At 47.1% G+C, this 21,822-nt stretch overlaps 5 protein-coding genes and 1 pseudogene across 5 annotated transcripts; 4 read left to right on the plus strand and 2 right to left on the minus strand.

The window, feature by feature from the left end:
* Positions 1-205: 205 nt before the first annotated feature.
* LOC123177875 (subtilisin-like protease) lies at positions 206-2,426 on the minus strand (annotated as a pseudogene).
* Positions 2,427-4,393: 1,967 nt separating this feature from the next.
* On the plus strand, positions 4,394-4,980 carry LOC123183270 (mitochondrial import receptor subunit TOM7-1). The gene has a single exon (XM_044596043.1). It carries the CDS (start codon positions 4,492-4,494, stop codon positions 4,759-4,761), a length of 270 nt encoding a protein of 89 aa, XP_044451978.1. The 5' UTR covers positions 4,394-4,491; the 3' UTR covers positions 4,762-4,980.
* A 1,882-nt stretch (positions 4,981-6,862) lies between these two features.
* LOC123183269 (asparagine synthetase [glutamine-hydrolyzing] 2) lies at positions 6,863-12,873 on the minus strand. Its single transcript, XM_044596042.1, has 15 exons — positions 12,662-12,873; positions 12,487-12,584; positions 11,576-11,714; positions 11,188-11,283; positions 10,884-11,025; positions 9,891-9,986; positions 9,622-9,716; positions 8,898-9,059; positions 8,513-8,593; positions 8,214-8,435; positions 7,985-8,119; positions 7,800-7,880; positions 7,619-7,705; positions 7,387-7,494; positions 6,863-7,292 (listed from the first exon to the last, which is right to left on the minus strand). The coding sequence occupies exons 2-15, from the start codon at positions 12,564-12,566 to the stop codon at positions 7,047-7,049; spliced, it is 1,770 nt and encodes a 589-aa protein (XP_044451977.1). The 5' UTR covers positions 12,567-12,584; positions 12,662-12,873; the 3' UTR covers positions 6,863-7,046.
* A 2,807-nt stretch (positions 12,874-15,680) lies between these two features.
* LOC123177889 (E3 ubiquitin-protein ligase Os06g0535400-like) lies at positions 15,681-16,279 on the plus strand. The gene has a single exon (XM_044591341.1). It carries the CDS (start codon positions 15,737-15,739, stop codon positions 16,127-16,129), a length of 393 nt encoding a protein of 130 aa, XP_044447276.1. The 5' UTR covers positions 15,681-15,736; the 3' UTR covers positions 16,130-16,279.
* Positions 16,280-17,899: 1,620 nt separating this feature from the next.
* LOC123161249 (RING-H2 finger protein ATL8-like) lies at positions 17,900-18,403 on the plus strand. Its single transcript, XM_044579108.1, has one exon. It carries the CDS (start codon positions 17,900-17,902, stop codon positions 18,401-18,403), a length of 504 nt encoding a protein of 167 aa, XP_044435043.1.
* A 1,949-nt stretch (positions 18,404-20,352) lies between these two features.
* Positions 20,353-20,811, plus strand: LOC123183271 (E3 ubiquitin-protein ligase EL5-like). Its single transcript, XM_044596044.1, has one exon. The coding sequence runs from the start codon at positions 20,353-20,355 to the stop codon at positions 20,809-20,811; it is 459 nt and encodes a 152-aa protein (XP_044451979.1).
* The last annotated feature ends 1,011 nt before the right edge of the window (positions 20,812-21,822 follow it).

The following is a 21,822-nucleotide window of genomic DNA, read 5'->3' on the forward strand; positions in this document are numbered from 1 at the left end:
CAAAAATCAGATGCAGCTCAAGCAACCAAATGGGCCAAATTCTTCATGCGCAGACCTGACTGGACCTAATGCAATCTACCAAACACATCCTAGATGTTTTTATTTGCCTTCCCCACATCCAAGGAGTACTACCCTACAAGTAGTCTTTGGTTGGCCTAGGGCAAGTCCAGCAGCTCGCAGTTCCATTGTATGTGACTTGCTTTGATCAGCGCAAGGTCCCTGGACCTGTACAGTCATAAAGCAAAACTAAAATAGTAGTAGGACTATCAATTAGCGGGATATATAGGAGTATATCATAATAATCATCAGACAGTTGAGAACCCGGTGTGTGGTCCGGTTGTACTGCCCTGAACTGCCCTGAACTGCTCTTCTTCTCCCTAGCCTTCGAGAACACCAGCTTGTTCGGGGTGACGCGTACTGTAAGTGACTTGGGCATGTCCAACTTCGCAACGTATGTTAATGATGGTGGCCCGACGTTCGTCACCGTCCGATTCACCATGAAGGCGGTCGGCTTCAATGGCACAGTTATAGTTGGGTAGTTGAGCTCAACATCTCTGACCTTTGGTAGCTTTGCGCAGGTCAAGCTCTTGTTACCTCTATCACCGAGGAGCCAGCAGATGTAGCCAGCATAGTCGGTGACACCCAGGTCGTACACCAAGCCAGGGTCAGCGGCTCTTGTTGGATTCACATGGCCCGCGCCCATCGCATACGCGTCCGCTTTCCCGTGCTTCTCGTCCAAGACCGAGCCACCAGTGCTATTAACAACGTACGCAGTCGTCATCATGGCCGACTTGACGGCTGCTGGGGACCAATCAGGATGCAAGCTCTTGATAAGCGCTGCAACACCACTGCTGTGTGGCGCTGCCATCGATGTGCCGGATAATATGTTGAAAGGGCCTATTTTGGACTCCGTCCACGGACATGCAGCGAGGATGTTCAGCCCCGGCGCCAATATGTCTGGTTTGAGCACGCCGGGGAAATGCTTGCTTGGACCTCGAGAAGAGAACGATGCCACTACAGGGGCCGGACGATAACCAAGGAATGTCTTGTGGTATGAGAAGCTAGCGCGTGCCGATCTGCTTGATGATGCCGCGTAAGCTCTGAGGACGGCGCCGTCGCGCGCGCTCATTTGCACCACACCGGAGTTGTCGTCATCAAGAGAAACCGTGTAGCCATCGGATGCCTTGTTGTCTAGCACTACCCCGGCCGCGCCGGCTTGCAGTATGGAATCGACGAACCAAGGAGCCTCTGAGTCACAAACCACGATCTTCTGGGCGACAGCATGGTTAACCATGTAGTTACAGTCCCGCTGTGCCTCGGAGTAGAGGAGTGGATACATCTTTGACATCGGCTTTGCCACCTGGTTAAGCGCTTCACCGTGAAGGCTCATGCCGTTGCCGAGATTGACGCCAACATCAAAACTTCGATCCACCGAGCCGGCAACGACTGTGATCAACCATGGTGCATCGTTTTTAATTGAATGTGGCTCGGGTCCTTCATTACCACCACTGCAAACCACAACAATACCCTTTGACATGGCACTGAATAAGCCGATGGCGATGGGGTCCTTATCGAACTTGTCATCGAGGCCAATGGAGATTGAGAGCACGTCCACCCCATCCTTGATTGCTGCGTCGAGGCCAGCTAATATGTCAGAATCATAACAACCCACACTATTGCACACCTTTTACATGGCGATATGGGCACCGGGAGCAACCCCAGATGCGGTGCCCGCTGCCATGCCATGATATGACGCGTTGATGATGAAGTTACCAGCCGCTGTGGATGAAGTGTGTGACATGCCCGTCTTCATCGTCAGTGTCTTCGTGTTTAACGAACGACTTGGCACCGATGAGCTTGTTGTTGCACCGGGTCGCCTTGCACGAGCCTTTCCACCTTGCCGGGGGCGACGGGATGTCGCGATCATCGAATGAACTGTGCTTCGCTTAGATGCCGGTATCGAGCAAGCCAACAATGACCCCCTTCCCGTAGCTAGCGTCCCTCCAGAACCCGGTGCCGTTCCTCAACCCAAGGAACTTTGGTGTGCGCGTGGTCATGAGGTACCGTGTTTTCTCCTTGAATGCCCACACGAACCCCGGTTTCTTGGCAACTACATCAAGCTCCCCATCAGTGAGCATTGTGGCGAAGCCGCTAAACACCTTGGTGTAAGAGTGCACAAGACGTGCCTTGCCCAAGTCGCCATCACGCGAACTGGGCAAAAAAGACTCATACCAATGATGGTACATGTCTTCATCGGCATTAAAGGGTGGTGGCTCAACGAGCACGATGTAAGTGTGGTAGGCAGAGGTGTTGGTAGCACCCTGTTGTACCCTTACAGAAGCTTGATTAAGATAGCATAGTATGGGTGTAGGAGAGAAGATTGCAATCAAGAGAAGCGATGCTAAGAGGTTGGCTAATGATGCCATTGTACAATACCTAGTCGAGGAAGAAGATGATGGTGATTCTTTTCCGACACTCGGTGCTCGCAATTTATACACATCCCACCAATGGTATGTCATGATATTTTTCCTAACAAATAAATGAGATATGTGATCTTGCCATATCTTGTTTTAAGATTAATTGCATGAAGCAATATATGCATTTTGGTGTCTTTGATGCTCATAGTGAGAAGAAATGTCAAGATATTAATGTGGCACATTTGCAAAATATATGTGTGCTGTGTACTATTAATGTGCATGCTGAGATGAATTCTAGAAGCAATTAATGTGCATATTATTTGCAAAATATATGTGTGTTGTGTACTATTAATGTACATGGTGAGATGAATTCTAGAAGCAATTAATGTGCATATCCCGCTACTAGTATGCATGATTATTTGCAAATTGGTTGGATCCATACACTCAGTTCGTGTAATCTTCCTAAATAACTTTCAGCCTATTTTGCCATTAATTCCAGATTGTTTTTAAAAGTGTGTCAATAATTTCAGATGCAAAAATATCCCAATGGTTGCCTTTGCAATCAAGAGAAGCGATACTAAGAGGTTTGTCGTGGTGGGCGCACGGCAGATGCCAAGGGATGGCTAAAGAGAGGAGGAGGCTCGAGGGCGCTGGTGGGCTTCGGAGGCGAGGTTGGCATGAGCGGGCGCGGGACGCCGGACATACCCAGGTTCGGGGCTCTCCGGAGAGATAATACCCCTAGTCCTGCCGAGTGTAGTTGGATGATCGATAGTACAATGTTGCTCCTGGAGCTATATGGAGGAGGAAGGAAACTGGCCAAGGCTTGGGCTGCTCCTTCTCTTCGGTGTTGCTATTTGTGGCTAGTCCTCTTTCTTCGCCCCCCAATGATCGTGGGCTCCCCGGGGGTTTTATAGTCCAACCCCCCGGGGTACAATGGTAATGTTATAAGTCGGTAGGTCCGTGTTGTCGGTATCCGGGGTCCCGGGCTGGGCCCCGCTGAGGGCTTGTGGTTCGCCGGGTTCCCCTAGGCGTGGGCCCCGCAAGCCTAGGGGGACTGTGCGCCGTCTTGTCGATCGTCAGGGTGTAGCCGAGTTGAGTCGCGTACATTGCTCTCCCTCAGTTGCCGCTTGCTGTCGTCAGCGGTGAGGGTGGGGGCACTGTTGCCACGCCGGCCCTGGTCAGCGGGTAGGTGAGGGGCACTGTTGCCGCGTTCCTGCTGACTAGAGGCATGGGCGGGGCACTGTTGCCTCGGTCATCGTTGATTGAAGTCTCGTCCCCGTCATACGGCCTGGATGGGACGGGAGTTGACCCGCGGCTGGATTGCGTAGCACGCCATGGTTGGCGCTGGCCTGGTGAGGAGGCTTTGGCCGTGCCAGATTCGGCTGTCTTGCGCCAGTTGTTGGGGCCGAGTCGACGTGTCTTGCCGGGTCGGCTAATCTGGCCGGCTTGCGGGGCTTGGCCGGGTCGAGCGACCTGGCCAAGCGCGCGCCGGTATTGAGGGGCGGTGCCAGCCCTGTTGTTTTTAAAAAAGATCCGGGTTCCGTTGCGTGCGGGGGGTCCATCCCCCGACAAGGTTGGTCAACGATGCCATTATACAACACCTGGGCGACGAATACGATGGCCGTTGTTTTTGTATATATGAAAACCTCATCCTCTCTCTCTCCAGCATTTTCTCAAGCATTCTATGACTGGCTCCCCAAAATTAATCACCTCACGTTTTTCGAGTGAAATTAATCACCTCACTTGATGTTGTAAACTCGAACACTGGGTATTACTCAAATTTTTCTTTTTGAGAAATGGTTATTACTCAATTTTTGTTTTTTGAGGCAAGGGTATTACTCAAATTGTTCAATCACTTTTTGCAGGAGGGCAAAACGTACAGCAGCCCACGTACGTGCCTGGAAGGCAGCCCGTCCCTCTGAGCAGCCCAACAACGGCCCATTCGCACGGCCATATCAGGTAGGGTTTTACCCCAGTCCCCACCCCACCCCACCTTCTTCCATCGCGCGGCGACCAGCACCGGCGGCGACTCCACCACCAACAGCAGCACCAGGCGAGCGAGCCAACCCAGCCCATGGCGCCACCGGCCCGCGCGTCCGCGAAGCAGCCGAAGCCGGGGAGGGCCCTGGGGCGGAGGGGCATGTCGCGCGCGGAGGCGGCGGCGGCGGCGGACGCGGCGGCGAGGCGGTCGGCGGCGGCGCGGGAGTGGCGCGTGTGGGGCGAGTGGGCGATGGGCGCGGCCAAGGTGGTGGCGCACTACGGCTTCATCCCGCTCGTCATCGCCGTCGGCGTCATCAAGTCCGACCCCAAGCCCTCCCTGTTCCAGCTCCTCGCCCCGTTCTGATCGGTCCGTCCGCGTGATCGCGCTTCGCTAGGGTTCGTTCGAGAGGTGAAACAGCCAGTGGTGTCCGTGGTAGTTAGTTATGTCATCGGTAAAACTTGCTAGAATTATCTGTGCTGCACCTGCCATTCTGCTCTGGATCAAATTGAACCTGAATCGCTGTTACATAGTAGTAGTATAAATTATAAAATTTCGGTGATGATTTGGTGATGTGATTGTTGATGTCCGTGTGGATTCTGGACTGTGATGTGGGGGTGTGGATAGCTGCATCGCTTGTGAAAAGGCGATCCTTTTTGCGTCCTCGTGAGATGCTGTGGGCATAACATGCCGCAGGGATTTGTGTTCTCTGTTCGTGTTCTTCACGCAAAATCATCAGAGGTGGTGATATGATCTGGATGCCTGTTGGTAATCGCTATAATTGGGGAATATCTCGTCTTGTCATCAATGATTTCAAAGTTTCACCGGGCATGCTTCTGTTGTTCTTGCATCTGTTCAACGATGGGCTCACAGTGGGTAAAATTTTCCGGTAGAATCACTTTTGGTGTTTCATATTTTAGGTTATGTGCATGCGTATCTGGCATTGTTCATCCAATTCGCTATCTGTATATCCTTGAGCTTGTGCTTATGTGTGCTTATGTGTCTTCACTTTTATGTTATCTTTGTTGTCGCTGACCTTTTGAGGTTCCTACTACTACCACTGGTATTTCCGCGATGCTGTTCTACTGGGAAATCAATAATCTGTGGTATCGCATTTCTGTGTTGTTCATCCAAGTTGTTACCTGTATGCCCTGAGCTCGCTTTTATGTGGTCTTTGTTATTGCCAGCCCTCTTTCAAGATTCGTACAATTGCTGCTGCTATTTTTGCAATGCTGTTTTTACTGGGAATCAATAGCTGCTGGTATCTCATATCTGTATTTTCGATGGCGGACATGTGAAATGTCGATCTGGCGTGCTGCCTGCCCCTTGTGCAACATGTGATCTTTTCAACTTCGTATGAAAAAAATGCCTGTTTTCAGCGTTTTGGAAGCTGCACCTTTGATGCTTGTTCCATAATGGGATCGTTCTGCCTCTTGCAGTTTGTCGTGCGCTTCAGTGTTCCGTTCGATTTCAACGTGTTCTGCCACGTGTGTTATTGAATTGGAGAGTATTTTCCTTTAGCATGGCGCTCTTCATTGGTTTCATTCGTTCAAGAATTAGAGTGTTTTAGATTGTTAGCATACATATCTTGTTCATCCAATGTTGGTGTTATGAGTATTTCCCAAGCTTTTGGTTATATCAGCTGACTTTTAACTGCTAAGCTTCATGGTTTTTATTGTCAGTTCTACTAATGGTGCTCTTCTCTCGACTCTCAACATTTGTCCACGGTGCAGAACCTGGTTATGGTTGGAATGTCAATTTTTGTAACACCCTTTGGTTGATGTTTACGGAACAACTTTTGATATATTGAAGAATTTCCACCAATTTGTAATTTGTGTGTGCCGGATAGGTTGGATCTCATTTGCTTCGATGAAGGATATTCGCTGACCACCTTTTTTTTCTGAACTGGTGTTGATCAGCTTTTGTTTTCCTGAATAAAAGAACGTGATTGACATGGTAATGCTGTTTTCAAGGACAAAAGGAGTTCGAATCCATTTTCTGCAAAGATTTTTTAAAAAATGTGTGCTTTAAGGATAAGAATGAGCAATTACCCTAGTTACGTATACATTCCACAGTGCTATAGTACCACATATAATTGTGTGCAACCTTCCAGGTCTCCAAAATGTAAGATTGGCCCAGCAGAAAAACGGGAACTATAGTCAGCACGTACAGACTGCAAGTTAAAACATGACAGTATATTCCAATTAATCCAAGATAAGATTGAAAACGAACACGTTGAATGCTAATCGCTGAATGATATTGCTGTGTATGCCACTTCTCTTTTTTCGTAAAAAATTTCATGACATTTTCGGTGAGGTTCCAGACTAGGAGTACCGGAATTGTGCCCAGGAATTGATGGTGCGCTAGCATGAGCAACATAGAAAGATCATCTAATCTGAAAGGATCATTGGAATTTATTAGTGCAAATTTGCAGCTTGCAAACCAAACACTGAGCAACACAAGGATATCAACCACGGTGAAATATTTATTTACGACGCAAACGCTCGCTGCATAAACAAACTTGGTACATACATGCGAAAGCAAAACATGAACGAAAAAGTAGAGCAAAGCAATTTCTGCACTGCATGACTGAATGAACTACAGACAGGTTGCAAGGAAAACTAGAATTTATGGAACCATGGAATGGAAGGTTATACAGCAGCTGCTGAAACGGCGGTTTTGAGTCTTTTGACGTCATGTGCAGGTGAACATGAGACGTCATCCACGGCAGGATCGACCGACGCAGGAGCCTTTTCTTTGTACGCCGCATCGTGCACGCCAAGCGCGGCGCGGCCAGACGGGTCGAGGAGCTTGGACCAGGCGGTGTCCCATTCGACAGCTTTCGCGGTGCTGCATGCGACGCTGGGACCTCCTGGCACCGTTAGCCTAGCAGCATTCTGCACAATTGAAACGTTGATTTAAGTTCTACGGTGCAGATGAAATACGTCGGAATATAACTACGAGATTAAAGGCTCGTTGTGGCTTCTGGACCTTGGGATAGAACTTCTCGAATACGGTCCTGTAATAGTAGGCCTCTTTTGTTGTGGGTGTGTTGTCAGGGTAAACAAAGCTAGCGTTCGTCATCATGGAATCCGACACCTGAACATGAATAGGAGATACTGTCAATTCTGATGGGGGTAAAAAGTGAAACAAAAGCATTGTAAGACAAATAAATAAACAGATGTCAGCTTATGAATTGTTTGACAAAGAAAAGATGGTATACATGTGCATTAGCATGGTCCTTCAATCCATCAATCCAACTGTACCCAACACCATCGCTGAATTGTTCCTTTTGCCTGTAAAGAATGTGCTGTTCACAGAAAATAAATCTTATGAGCATGCAAGCAAAGCTTGCACAAGAATCACAGCAAATATAGCACAATAAAAAGATGAACTTCTCCAACCTTGGGTAAATAGGGCTTCTCCTCGTCATCAAATGCATTACGCAGTACCCATTTCTCGATCCGGCCAAGATCACGTCTTATCTATTTTTTTTCAAGATGATAAAGATAAGAAGATGATAATGCTAGTTATAATAAATGAATAGAGCTAGAATGAGATTACTGTATTATCGCAAGAAAATACATACCATCTTACATTCAGGATCCAGGTCCATTGCTACATTGATAAAGCTTTTGTCGAGAAATGGAACGCGAGCCTCAAGACCCCAGGCAGAGGTTGCTTTGTTCGCTCTCAAACAATCATATAAATGAAGAGCTTTTATCTAAATGTCAAAGCAACTCTAATAAGTTCATCAACTGACCATGTTGTGCATATACACCCTGAAAGAACGAAAGAGCAATTCTGTCTTTGTTTACCTTCCTACAAGTCTCCTCATGGAGTTCCTTCTTGTTTGGTGCCTTATGAAAATAAAGATAACCACCAAATATCTCATCGGAACCTTCTCCTGAAAGAACCATCTTCACACCCAATGATTTGATTTTCCGAGACATTAGAAACATTGGGGTACTTGCTCTAATGGTCGTTACGTCATATGTCTCGATGTGGTAAATAACTTCTTCCAATGCATCAATGCCCTCCTAGGATTTTGTCAGATGAATTAATAACTACAAAATGACCCTTCCACTATGCAAAGGACGGAAAAATAATAATGAACCTGCACTGTGAAGTGTAATTCATGATGGACAGTGCCAAGGTAGTCAGCAACTTCCTTAGCAGCTTTAAGATCAGGAGAACCCTACCAAAAAAAACGCGTTAAGTTTCTGTCCTATTGTATGCTCTGCTTGTATCACTCAACTAAACACCCATCCTTTACTTATAAAAGATACTCATAAGAGCAAGAAAACAACTTAAATTTTGAAAGATGGCCTAAAGTGATTCTCAGCAATGAGGATAGACCAGTAGACAATATTGAGAAATGTACCTTCAAACCGATGCAAAAGGTACTCATAAGAGCAAGAAAACAACTTAAATTTTGAAAGATGGCCTAAAGTGATTCTCAGCAATGAGGATAGACCGGTAAACAATATTGAGAAATGTACCTTCAAACCGATGCAAAAGGTGTGCAGTTGGTTTCCCCACTGCCTGGCAACTTTTGCTTCTGCCAAGTGCCGTGAAACAACAGAAGCCACCAAAGAAGAGTCAAGTCCACCAGACAAGAGAACGCCAAATGGCACATCAGTCATGAGCCTCTTGATAACAGCCTGCGAAATTTGCAATTCATCTAAGAAAATATAGTAGATGATATATGTGAAGAAACTTAGCTTATGAAATATACCGTCAGACACAATAACTTATTTATACTCTGTACATACTTAATAACCAATTAGCATGGTTTTGAATAACATGCCATCTATCTAAGATCTTAATACAGAGATTATTGCACTAAAACATAATTGTGATTGCAAGAGAGCTGCAATAACCTATTACTCCCTCCGTTCCTAAATATAAGCCCTTTTAGAGTTTCCAATACGGACTACATTCAGAGCAAAATGAGTGAATCTACATTCTAAAATATGTCTATATACATCCGTATGTAGTCCGTGTTGAAATTTCTGAAAGGGTTTATATTTAGAAACAGAGGGAGTATTACTCATGAATTATCAACCAGGGTATTCCAAACAAGCATCGCCTAATCAGAGGCATCGATACATCATATCAACATGAAGCAAATCAAGAAGAGATTAACATGAAATAATTATAAATGTATACTTTATGCATCAAAAGGTGCAAAAATGTAACAGAGAGCATAAGGAAAGGCGTGACCTTCTCGAAACTCTCTCGGATGAGGACAGGATCGTAAGGGGTTGAGGGAATGCTTTCTGAAAACCATGGGGGGTTGTACCACCTCCTTAGGCCACCTAGCATAAATGTTAGAAAACAGATTACCAGGCAAGACAAATGGATATCTGAAACAACTAATAGTAGCTTATACTATTTTTGCCTTCAGAGTTTGCAAATCTACATGTATGGTATAATGCCTGATAAGATCGTCAATTTGTCACAAATTCATTAAGACATTTGAAGTTTTGAACCTGCTTTGCTTGAGTACAAGTGTCCAGGGGGGAACGATATGAAGCGCTCGCAATCATCACTCAACGCCTTCATCTCTGAAGAAAACCATACTGACCCTGGAATAACAACGAACATACAAATTAATGCATAGTAGCCACTACATAAATGCATAGAATTGAGCCAAGTTGTAACAGATACAAACACTACAGCACCTGCTTATTCCAGAACAATGTACTTGCAAATACAAACAGCCAACTATAGTTTTCAACAGTTCACAGAACTCAGAATCTTTGGTATAGCTAACTCCATATAACGAATTTAACAGTCAGCTTGGGAAATATTGTGTCTATCCACATCTTTCCCATCAGACATTCAAATTGCACACTATCATAGGCATCACAACCTAGGCACTCCCTTAGTCTGGGTATACAACATATTTTGATTGGCCAAATATTTGACCCAAAAAACAATCCTACGTTATGTGAGTTATGTGACACAAAATTGATACTGTTTGAGTCGAATTCAAAAGCTTTTTCCTATGATTGTGGTTCTGTAACTAGTAACAAATATTATGGAAAAAATATGGTCAATATGTCTTATATATCCAGATAGAGAGTAGCACTAGCACCTTTATATTCTAGTTATCAAACTACAGGTGGTGAGAGACACCACTCCAGATTTTGTGGGATGTGAGCCCATGATAGATTTAGGGTTATTATCTTTTATTGTTATTTTTGCAAATTAATTGGCCTTGTCCAATCCTATTCTAAGGAAATAGGTAGGCTGTGATATATCTACTTCTAATCTCAAACTGAATTTAAATGGGCCTACATGCAACCTGTTTTTCTCCTCCTCGTGATACATGGATTGACCACTGAAACAGTTGCATGACCAAGCAAACCAATACCAAAAGTCCAGACCAAGATAAATTTGGGAGGAAAAAGATAATAACTTCATGTTCATGATTTTGATCAAAGGGACAAAGTGTCTATAAGAACAGAATCTTTGCATACCATCAAGACCCCAGCCCATGTATAAAGGACAGATACCAATAGCATCGCGTGCAGCGATGAAGCTTTTATCACGTGTGTCAAGAAGCACAAACGAGAACATGCCATCCAACATATCCACAAATTCTTCCCCATATTCCTCATACTGTGAAAACAATATAGTTCGAAATACAAATGTTAACAAATAAAATATATGCACTGGAGGACGATGCTTAGGTAAAGACCATAAAAAATGTTGGCAGAAGCCAAGCTACACAATAGGACACCAAAAGAAACTGAACATAGAGAAATAAGAGTACAAACTTACTAGGTGAGCAATAACTTCACAATCACTACCAGTTTGGAACTGATGAGATTTCAGCTTAGCTTTCAGTTCTTCATGATTATAGATCTCACCATTCACCTGGAAAAGTCAAACAGACAAGATGTGGTTAAAAAAAAAGAAAAGAACAAAACATATTTTCTCAATTGGTACAGAAATATAGTGGATAAAAGGTCGTGTCTCAGAGATGCAACAAGCACAGAACAGAGACAACATTTATAAAATCCCATCACAAAATTATCCACAAAGAAATGCTAGTTACCAAAAGCAGAATAGTGAGACGTAATCATATGTTATACATGGAAATGAATCATAAAAGCACAGATAAGAAAAATGAAAACAGTAAAACGGCATTCTCACTGCAGATACTGACCGTCACAACAACTGTTTTGTCCTCGTTGTACAATGGCTGGTCTCCAGATGTAGGATCAACAATAGCCAACCGCTGGTGCGCAAGATAGCAATCCTCAAAGCTGTGTATACCACTCCAATCAGGGCCTCTGTGCCGTAATCTATGAAAAATGGTAGACTAATTCAGTGGGTGCATAAGATTTCATATACTGAACCATGTGTCACCTAAGGAAATTTGAATAACAAGTAGCACACAGAAATTTTAGTTCACGAAGATCTCTGAATCCAGTTCAATCTAATGCAACTTTGTGTTGAAGTCAACTACTCACTCTAATCTAAGGTGCAACCTTGAGTACTGTTACCCCATGACCGTGCAGTTCCTAAAGTGGGAGAAGTTGCACAGACTAAGTGATAAGACATAGCAAACAAAACAGTCCTAATTCTGCATAAAAATATTCCATACTTGTGCACACACACATTAGGGAGGCGTTGCTACAGACACTACATTTTCATAAATTTGAAATCACTAGAATTTAGGCATATGCAAGACCACACAAGTGAAGCACCTTGTTAAGTAAACAAAATGCCACTAGTTTCCAAATTATCGTGTGAACATTCCGAACCTCAACGGACACACGCCTACATACTGTACATACTCTGTTCCCTAAACCCAAAACCTCATGGTTCCTGAGGACGTAAACAATAATGGCGAATTGACGATGATGTCGAATAACTAAAAATGGTAAATAAAGCGAGAGCGACATCACAGGGCCAAAGTGGACACGCATCTCGCCTACTATTGCCAACCGCACAAATCCGCCGCCAACTTCAATTCTATACCTCCGAGACGGGCTAGCCCGCACGGGGCACAGGACCAAACACGCAGGGGGGAGGCGGGAGGGGGAAGGGGGTTGAGACGGCGGGGCGCGTTACCGGCGGGAGAGCTCGATGATGCGGGAGCGCTTGGCGAGGGAGACGTCGCCGACGCCGAGGACGGCGAGGATGCCGCACATGGTGGCGGCCGGCGGGACCTGCGCGCCGACGAGCTCTGCAGGTCATTTGACTAATCGCTGGGTTGAATGGACAGAAACAGGGAACAAGGTCGTACCTCACGCCTCGTTGGCCAGACGCCGCGGACGAACGGGGCGGGGACGGCGACGGCGATGCCCCGACGAGTACGGACGGACGGGCGACGCGGGCGCGGGTGGTGGTGGAGGGTAAGGTACGGCGGTCTACGGCGGCTCGGTGGTGGTGGAGCAGCAGGGAGGGTAGGAGAGATGCGCGTTTGGGGCTTGTAGCGGGCCAGGCCGATCGCGCAGATTCGGCCCACGAGGCCCCTATTTTGCAACATTTGGCAAGTTTGAATTTGGATGCATGTATGCACCGAGTGAAAATGTAGATGCTCATGTATCACACAGGAGAGTTTACTCAAAAAAAAAGTATCACACAGGAGAGGAGTTGTGTTATTCTCATAGTTAAACAAAAAATGCCCGCATAGCTCCACCTAACAATAGGAGAAGAAATGTCCCGTATGGTTTCGAGTTATCCCATTCATCGATGCACGATGAAAAATGCCCACGTAGGTAGTGAAATATGTTTCGCCTTTAAGAACACATAAATCCACTTTCTCTAGAGTGAAGAAAAATGGAGATAATATTACAGTAGTTCGATCGATGTGTGTGCTATGGCCACAACAAAGTGTCACTAGTTCTCACAGATACTGCAAAGCTACAAATTAACGTTGATGGGGTGAGAAAATAAAAAAATAGAAAAGTAAACTAGGCAGAAAGTATGAAAGAAAATAATACGGGAGCAGCAAACCTAGGTGACAATTTTTATTGATCTCGCCTAGGTGACAACTTTTTTTGTGAAAAGAAAGAATAATTACTTGGGCAAGACGTGCTTGCTAGTTAGCCTATGACCGAACACCCAAACAAACTATGATTGAACTTGTTGTAGTGGATATTCTTCTCCGTGTAGAAATGGACATCGTATTGGAGAGAGAGGGAAAAAAGGCCGACATGCGTGTGCTTGTTGCCGTGGAACTCGACAATTTCAGGTCCAACCTAGAAACCCAAGAAGAGGTAGAACCAAAAAAATAGAAAAAATGGAAGCGAGAAGAATCCTAAAAAATGAAGATGAATCGTCATTATTGTTATTCAGTTGATGTCAGTTTTTTCACCCTCCTAGTGTACGCGTTGGTTGCCGTTCGATCTCCTGGCACGAATCACGGCACAAGGGTGGTGCCATGCAACAATGTGTGTGGTTAAACTTTCTATATGCAGTTAAATTTTAGCCTAAAAAATCTAGAAATTCTGTAATTTTCACATCTTTGAAAAAACAATAATCACTATTTTTTGCCATGTGCGCATTACAAATCCCAAAAAGTTGCCATACTTTTAAACTTGCCATCTGTAATTTTTTTGCTAAGTACCCATTACAAATCCCAAAGGTTGCCATATTTTAGAGTAACAAAAAATTCAAAACTTGGCATGTGCAATTTTAATATAGGTAGCATGTCAATTTCATTATTTAAAACATAGCAATTTTTAATTAGTCCATGGCAATTTTATTACTTACGTCATGGTAGTTATGCTATACGTGCCATGGGAATTTAATTATTTAGACCATGGTAGTTATTTGTAGGTAGCATGGCAATTTAGACCATGGTCGTTTTTTGTAGTTATCATGGCAATTTCATTATTTTTGACCATGGCAATTTTTCCGGCAAAACCATGGCAATTTTATTAATTGGACTTGGCAATTTTTCATGTATTTTACACAACAATAATTGTCTTTGGACCATTGCAAAATATTGGACTTCTCTAGAAAAACATTTTTTTTCATGTTGAAGTTGCCACTAGACCAATTATATTGTTTTACAAATTAGAGCATGGTAATTTTTATTTTTCGTAGATACAATGCCACCTTTTTTTAATATACCGTTGTTAAATTTTAAATTAGAGGATGACAATTTTATAAAGTGTAGCATGAAAATTGTAAATTTATGTTTCTCTGCTTTTGTTGTGTTATTTTTTTCTTGTTGATGCCATTTTCTTTGCCAAAAAGTACTAAATTTGGCCTAGCCCATATGTTCCGGCGCTTACTAGGCCAACTGGGTCGCACTAGAATGCACTACAACGAACGAGAGAGGGACACTGGTTCCAAAGGAATGAACCTCCCCCAGCAAACATTTCGTTCGGCCCGTGGTGCCTTCCCCGGGATGATCACCAGCTATTGGGTCCTAAAAAATACGACTAAACCGCTCATCATAAGTTTTTTTCACATAAGGAAACTACCATGGTTCCCGCTGAAATCACGTTTTAAGGTCTGACCTAGAAACCACATAGATATACTACAGCAATTACTCCCTTCGCTTCCGATTAATTGAAGTTATATTTTTGTACCAAGTCAACCTTGTTTAAGTTTGATAAGTTATGAAAACACTTCATAACTCTTTTTCTCTCGCAACTAGAATGGCTAGGGCACCCGTCCACTCCGGACTTTGTCATCAAGCCAGTGGATCCGCCTCCCTTTTGCATGTTGCTCGGGCAATCAGTGGTAGGGAGGGGGATCCGATTGCCTCGGCTTTCGGCTAATAGTTTAGCTTAGGATTTTTTTTTTCCTCACGGGGGCGGCGCTTCATCTTCAGGCTGGTCTTTCGGGCGTCGATCCTTCTCAAGTTCGCCCACTGGGACAGAGTTGAGGGAGCTCTAGCGTAGATTCTTGTCGTCTCCTTGGGGCGGCATGGTAAGGACTTCTTGCGCGTGTGTGTAACGACGAGATTTGGTCTCAGAAGCTTCATTCCAATTTAAGGGTCCAATGGTGACAAGTGTTGCTGGGAGCTGGTCCATAGGGCCATGTGCAAGAAAGATTTTCCGGTTGTTATCGGCAAGGTCAGGCTAACTTCAGTAAGGGAGTGGCGATAGTAGCGCGTCGCCGGCTCATTTTGGTAGTCGTAATGATTGTTTGATGGTTCAGGTTCCTCGAAGTATTTTTTTTATTTTGTTTGGTATTTGTACTTTTTTTGGGCCAAACCTATGGAAAAGATCATATCTTCCAAAATTCCGAAGAGAAGAAAAAGGCATTCCCTTCCTCTTCCGGTTATTAGGGCACATGCATGCTGTTGTTCATACCCCGGCCAAACTAAGGAAGCAATCTCTCTGCGTCCCAAGCGACGACGATGGCCTTCCTCATCGGGTTCATCGTCAGCCTCTCCTTCTGGCTGCCGGTGTTGGCGCTCTTCTGCTGCGCGATCTACCTCTGCCGGAAACCAGCGGAAGCGCCAGCACCAGATCAGAACGTGGCCGCCACCGCCACGGGCCGAAGAAGGGAACCGTGGCGGCTGGGATACTTCCGGCACTCCGCCGCGGCGGGTGGCGGCGCGAGCGGGGCGGCGGAGAAGGTGTGCGCGATCTGCCTGGGGGAGCTGGCGGCCGGGGAGAAGTGCAGCGAGGTGCCGGCGTGCCGGCACGTGTTCCACCGGCGCTGCATCGCGCTGTGGTTGGAGAAGAAGAGCACCTGCCCGCTCTGCAGGGAAACCATCGCGCCGGCGGCTGCCGGCGACATTGTTTAGCTGGTTAGTCTAGGTAGGACTAGCTTTGCTTGTGCATGCATGCTCCCTCGTGGCTAATTAGTTAATACAGTTGCGGTTGGGCCCGGATCAATTGTTTCTTGTTACTTGAAGACGCATGAGCTCAACCTCTGATCGCTGCGATCTGCCTCTTTGCCGAGTATCCAGAGTACTCAAAGACCAATTACACTTGGCAAAGTCTTTATCGAGTTTTACTCTTTTGTTGAGTATTTTTTTTCTTGTCACTTGGTAAAAGCCTTGTTTACCTAATGCGCGATAAAATGCACTCGGCAAATAGCCAGAACGGCAAAGGTAGTTTTTTCTGTAGTGAATATTGCCTAACTTTGTTGTCGATATCGTGTGGCACACGCGAGGATTACGATGCCGGAGCCAAGTAGGCCATGGAACTAACCAGCGTTAGCATATAGACGACGAAGCATGTTAGAGAAAAATTAAGACGAAAAATGTAGAAATGACGTACGTGATGATTGTCTAGATCAGAATTCCGCGGTACCCCCACATTGGTAAGGGTATAGCTGAGAGTTGTTGTCTCTTCACTCGGAGTAACTCGGGGAGTGGTCTCGGGACTTACCCACGGAGCGGGAGTGGCGGCTTCTCCATGTGGCTATGGTCTTCGAGTTAGCTCTAACTTCCCCTTGGGGAGCGAGCAACCTCTCATGGTGATCAGACGAGGCATGGCTCTTGTCCTGTTCCCGCCGAGGCTCGTGTGTGGCCTGTCTATAAAGATGGCAAAGCGAGGCCTACAAACCAATCAAGGCACTCTTTGTTGGAATAAAAAGACATCACACACCACGGCTCGTTTGCAAACAAAAAGCAAGTTTACCCCAGCTTTTCACGTGTATCGACAATTCATCTCGCGCAAACTCCTTGTGAGTATCTTCGTAGTAAATGAGACAAATAATTTTTCATCAAACAATAAAATGATGTTAAATAACTGAAAATGTTAAATAAAGTGGATGTCACATCACCCGACCAAAGTTGACCCGCATCTCGCCTACTATTCCAAACCAAGCGTGTGTGCGTGCGGTGGACGCGTCGGGCTCGGCCCGTGGCAGGCTTGGTCGGGTGCGTGCGTGACCAAGGGTGTGTGCGTGTGTGTCCACGCGTGCGAGCGTGTGGGCCGTTGTGTGTAGGCGAGATGCGCGGAGAAGTGACCGCGTCGGGGCGCTGGACTCGGGCCGTGGCGACTGCGTGCGTGCGCGTCGGGTGCACGAGCCCGGGAGCGCGGGGCGTGGGGGGTGCGTGGGAGCGCGGCGCGGCGCGTCTGTGCGCGCCCGTATAAAGCCTGCTCCCTCCTCCGTGTTTCGCCGGATCGAGTTCGTGCTTGAGAAAGAAAAGGTCGTTCGTGCGCCGGCAAAAACCACCTGTGTCCACTGTCTCCTTCTCCTTCCTCCTTCTTTGTTGGTTCGTGCCACAGCGAGAGAGAGCTCAGAGAGAGAGAGAGGGGTAGAGCTAGGGCAGGCTAGGGTTTAGGGTCTTGGCGCCAACATGTGTTGCCTTTGTGAATCACACCTTCCAAAAAATGATGCAACAAACATGGCATGCCAATCCAATTACTCACCGACGTATTGGCATCCATGTCGGGCTCGCCCTCTACTGTACGTACGCGTTATAGGGAGTCGATCCGGAGGAGGGTACCGTCGTTGCTACTCCATAAGAGACCCCCGGCCGGCGGCCAAAGCCGTACGTAGAAGACAAATAATCTCCACGTGCGCCCTGGGCGACCAAACGTGTCAACCACGGTCCACGGCCATGGACGACGACTCGCTGATTGCCATCGTCGCATTTTGCAGCGTCGGGCTGTCCTGGGTGCTTGTCTGCTGCGCCGCCTGCTGCTGTAGTGGACTGGAGGCGGCCGCGGGCCGAAGGAGGAGCGACACGTCGCTGCTGTCGCCCAGGCCGCCGGTCGTCGCCGCCGCAGGTCCGAGTCGAAGGGATGCGAGGCCGGAGCAGCAGCACGAGAGGACTGCGGCGCCTATGCCGGAGCCCGTCGTTGCGGGGAAGCCGCAGCTGGGGCACTTCATGTACTCCGCGGCGGAGGAGGGCGGAGTGAGGGGGGCGTCAGAGAAGGCTTGTGCGATCTGCCTGGACGAGCTGGTGGACGGGATGGAGTGCAGCAAGGTGCCGGCGTGCGGGCACGTGTACTGCCGGGAGTGCATCGCGCTGTGGATGAGGAGCCGGAGCACCTGCCCGCTGTGCAGGGAGCTCATCGTGCCGGGGTCTGAGCCGCTTTCGGCAGCCGAAGCAATGGTCTAGCTAGGAGAGAAGACATCCGGAGTTGCGGTGCAAACCAAAGGAAAACTACGTTCCAAAGCTTGTGAATAGTTTCAATTTTTTTATAAAGACAACTCCCTCTTCGATTTCTATCGATAGAAACGGGGTTGCTAAAACTCCCTCGACTGAGTTTTCGTCAAGTCTCGGTCGACTCGCTGATTATTAGATTGTTTTGTTGCGTCATAGCCTTTTTTAATGGGGAAACGTTTGCATTCGGCCGACCCGCGAAATGCTCGGCTGGCCGCTCCCGCTCGCGCGCGTCTGATTGGTTGCAGGGAGAGCCACATCTGCTATGTAGGCCCATCAACTGACAGATTCGTCTTATCTTTTTCGCATCTCGTTCTCTTTTTCCCGTCCCCAAATTTCTCTGCTATATCCCACTGGCACACCTTGTGCTGCTCTTGCTACCAACACCATGACTGCCCCCTCCCCCCTCCAAGCTGGCAGCCCCTCCTCCTTCGATTTCCGGTTGCCGCGAGCATGGCGCCGTCCGCCATCGTTGCTACAACCCGCTGCCACATCCTTAGTCACCTGCAGCCGACAAGCTGCATCCACGGTGACCTGCGGCGGCGATTTGTGGTGTTTGAACCATGGGGTTGACAAGCTATGTCAGCAACCGCGGCGAGCTGGACCCATGGTCGCGACCAAGCCTGTTGTGATGTTGCAACCGCGGTCAGTTTGTGCTGGAACCAGCATTCGAAAATGTTGGGACCGTGGTCACCACGTGCTGGAACCGGCATGGGCAGATGCTGCGACCGTGGTCACCACGTGTTGGAACCGGCATCGACAAATGTTGGAACCGTGGTCACCACGTGCTGGAACCGGCTTTGACTAATGTTGTGACCGGCATGGGAAAATCTTCACCCCATCGAAAAAGCTTCAACCGGCGGTCACCATGCTTGCACGAAACGTATGTAAATTGACTTCCATTTTGTGAGAGAAATGGTTGTACAGAAACAACTTTGGATTATGTTCATTATCACAATGTTCTCCAAAGTGTGTGCTAATAAGGTCACAACAAAGATGTTGCTGGTTAAACAGTGGATTTTCTGTCCTAGACAAGCCCATACACCCAACTACCACATGTGAGGCGATTTCACATCACTCATAGTAAGTGGTACTCCCTCTACAAACAAATATAACAAGTTTTGGATCACTAAAGTAATGATCTATAAGAAGTTTTACATCACAAAAGTAGTGATCTAAATCGTCGTATATTCGCTTACAGAGGGGGTATATAGCATTTGCGAACATTTGGATCTTCCTTGTTGGGCTAGGCCCTTTGTGGTTTAAATGAACTAGTTCAACCTTCAAGTTGAAGAGGGAGTCTAGAGATTTTTTTTGGGGGGGTGGGTGGGGGGGGGGGGGTTATTTTTCTCCTTTAGAACCGCAAGCAATGAAAAACATATCTTTTTTATATATACAAGCAACCATACTAATCAACTTACAATTGAACCCTAGTAATTAAGAGAAACTGTTTGAACCTCTTGCAGCGAATCTTCTCTGCATAAAAATGGACACGATGAACAAAGTTCGCACACGCGCGCAACTAAGGCTGCATTTAACTGACATTGCGGTGGATTATCATAGTCCCAGATGCTTCCTCGTATCTGACCTATAGAAACCCAAGAAATAGCAGTTGCACAAGATGGTATGTGTATGAGATCCCAAAAGCAAACGGCCGGGCCGTGTTTGCGTTGCCTTTCTGAATCATACCTTCCACTTAATAATGCTGTGAAAAAAGAGCATACTTTCCATTTATAATCTTATACGTATGCGTAATCGAGCTATAGCACCGGCCGGAGAGGCTGCGCCGTAGTTACCAGCCCATATATACTGCAAGAAAGAGATCACCGCCGGCAACTGATATAAAGCCGTGAAAAGCTAGCAATCTCCACGTCCCGATCCAGGAGAGCGTGCCAACGACGGCCATGGTCGACCCTTTTATGGTCTTGGCCCTGGTTTGTGTTTTCGGGCCGTTTCTATGTGGCTTGCTCTGCGCCTGCCCCTGCGCGAGTGCAATCACGTCGCACCCGTTGCCCGGGCCGGCGCTGCCGCCGGCGGTCGTCGCCGCCACAAGTCCAAGTCCAAGCGACGCATTGCCAGAGCCAGTTGTCGTGGAGAAGCCGCAGCTGAGGTACTTCCTGTACTCGGCGGCCGCCGCCACGGAGGAGGATGGCGGAGTGAGGGGAGCGTCGGTGGTGGTGTGCGCGATCTGCCTGGAGGCGCTGGTCGGCGGGGCGGAGTGCAGCGAGGTGCCGGCGTGCCGGCACGTGTTCCACCGGGGCTGCCTCGCGCTGTGGATCGGGAGCAGCAACACCTGCCCGCTCTGCAGGAGGCCTGTCGTGCTGGGGTTAGAACCCCTCTCGGTAGCCGAGGAGATGGTCTAGGACTAGGAGAAACGATACGGTGAAAGAAAACAAAGATGCCGCGGTGAAAACCAAATGAAACTACGCTTCAAAGCTTGTGAAACATTTGAAAATAGAAAATAAACTATGTTGTTGAGGCCGTGTCTGGCTTGATGATTAACCCACGAAGATGTTTATTGTTATATCTTCAGAAGAAAGTAAATCATCGCTTTCTCTTGTATCATTTTTTAACATCCTTATTATGCATTGAATTTTACGCGTCTTTTTTATCAACTAGCAATTTTTTAGAAACAAAGACATGCGCATTCACATACACCAACGGCGGAGCTTCAGCAAGGCTGGATGGGCCATGGCCCGCCCAGCCCAAAGCAAAAACAGTGCAGGGTTCAGATTGGACTAGGCCAATTTGAAAAAAATAATGGACATTTCTTTGTACCGGCCCGCCCATATTTCGCACTGTAGCTCCGCCACTGCAGACACGCATATACACTTATATATCCATATGAACGGATACACGTAGAGATTGAGTCGCGGTCTTGGGACTGAAGAAATCACCACATGCACCTCACGGTCAACGAGGACGCCGTCACCCACGTTCTTGCAACCCATACATTTAACTCATTGTACGCCTATCGGTACGTGTGAATTACCATTTTTCAAACTTTTGCTTCAAAAGGAAAAAGAAAGAACGCACCAAACCGCTAGCTCCACTCTTGTCCCACTTTTCTTCTTATATATCCTCCTTCTTCTTAGCTTTGTCGGCGCCACTCCCCTCCTCTCATTTTCGGGCTGCATTGGTCACGCCCTGCCTCCCCTCACCTCACCCCTGGCTCTGGTCCCATGCCTCCTCACCTTATCTCTTCATTGACATTGGTTACACCCTGTCCCCCCTCATCTTACCCGTCCTCTCGTTCTCGTGTCGCCTCCTCTCTTCTCTCCATTGGCACCGGTCTCCCTCCCCTCCCCTCATATCTCCCCTTCACCTACCCGTGTTGCCTCCTCTAATCTCTACACCACCATCGATCCCTTACT

Source organism: Triticum aestivum, chromosome 1D (genome assembly GCF_018294505.1).
Source record: "Triticum aestivum cultivar Chinese Spring chromosome 1D, IWGSC CS RefSeq v2.1, whole genome shotgun sequence".
NCBI classification, from domain to species: domain Eukaryota; kingdom Viridiplantae; phylum Streptophyta; class Magnoliopsida; order Poales; family Poaceae; genus Triticum; species Triticum aestivum.

What these genes read in the sequence shown, in the direction of transcription:
- LOC123183270 (XM_044596043.1), top strand. Translation starts at nt 4,492, where the DNA reads ATGGCGCCACCGGCCCGCGCGTCCGCGAAGCAGCCGAAGCCGGGGAGG.
- LOC123183269 (XM_044596042.1), bottom strand. Translation starts at nt 12,566, where the DNA reads ATGTGCGGCATCCTCGCCGTCCTCGGCGTCGGCGACGTCTCCCTCGCC. An exon ending in GTGAAGTTATTGCTCACCTA is followed by an intron (nt 11,026 to 11,187) that starts GTAAGTTTGTAC and finishes TTGTTTTCACAG; the next exon opens with TATGAGGAATATGGGGAAGA. An exon ending in AGGACCATGCTAATGCACAT is followed by an intron (nt 7,495 to 7,618) that starts GTATACCATCTT and finishes ATTCATGTTCAG; the next exon opens with GTGTCGGATTCCATGATGAC.
- LOC123177889 (XM_044591341.1), top strand. Translation starts at nt 15,737, where the DNA reads ATGGCCTTCCTCATCGGGTTCATCGTCAGCCTCTCCTTCTGGCTGCCG.
- LOC123161249 (XM_044579108.1), top strand. Translation starts at nt 17,900, where the DNA reads ATGGACGACGACTCGCTGATTGCCATCGTCGCATTTTGCAGCGTCGGG.
- LOC123183271 (XM_044596044.1), top strand. Translation starts at nt 20,353, where the DNA reads ATGGTCGACCCTTTTATGGTCTTGGCCCTGGTTTGTGTTTTCGGGCCG.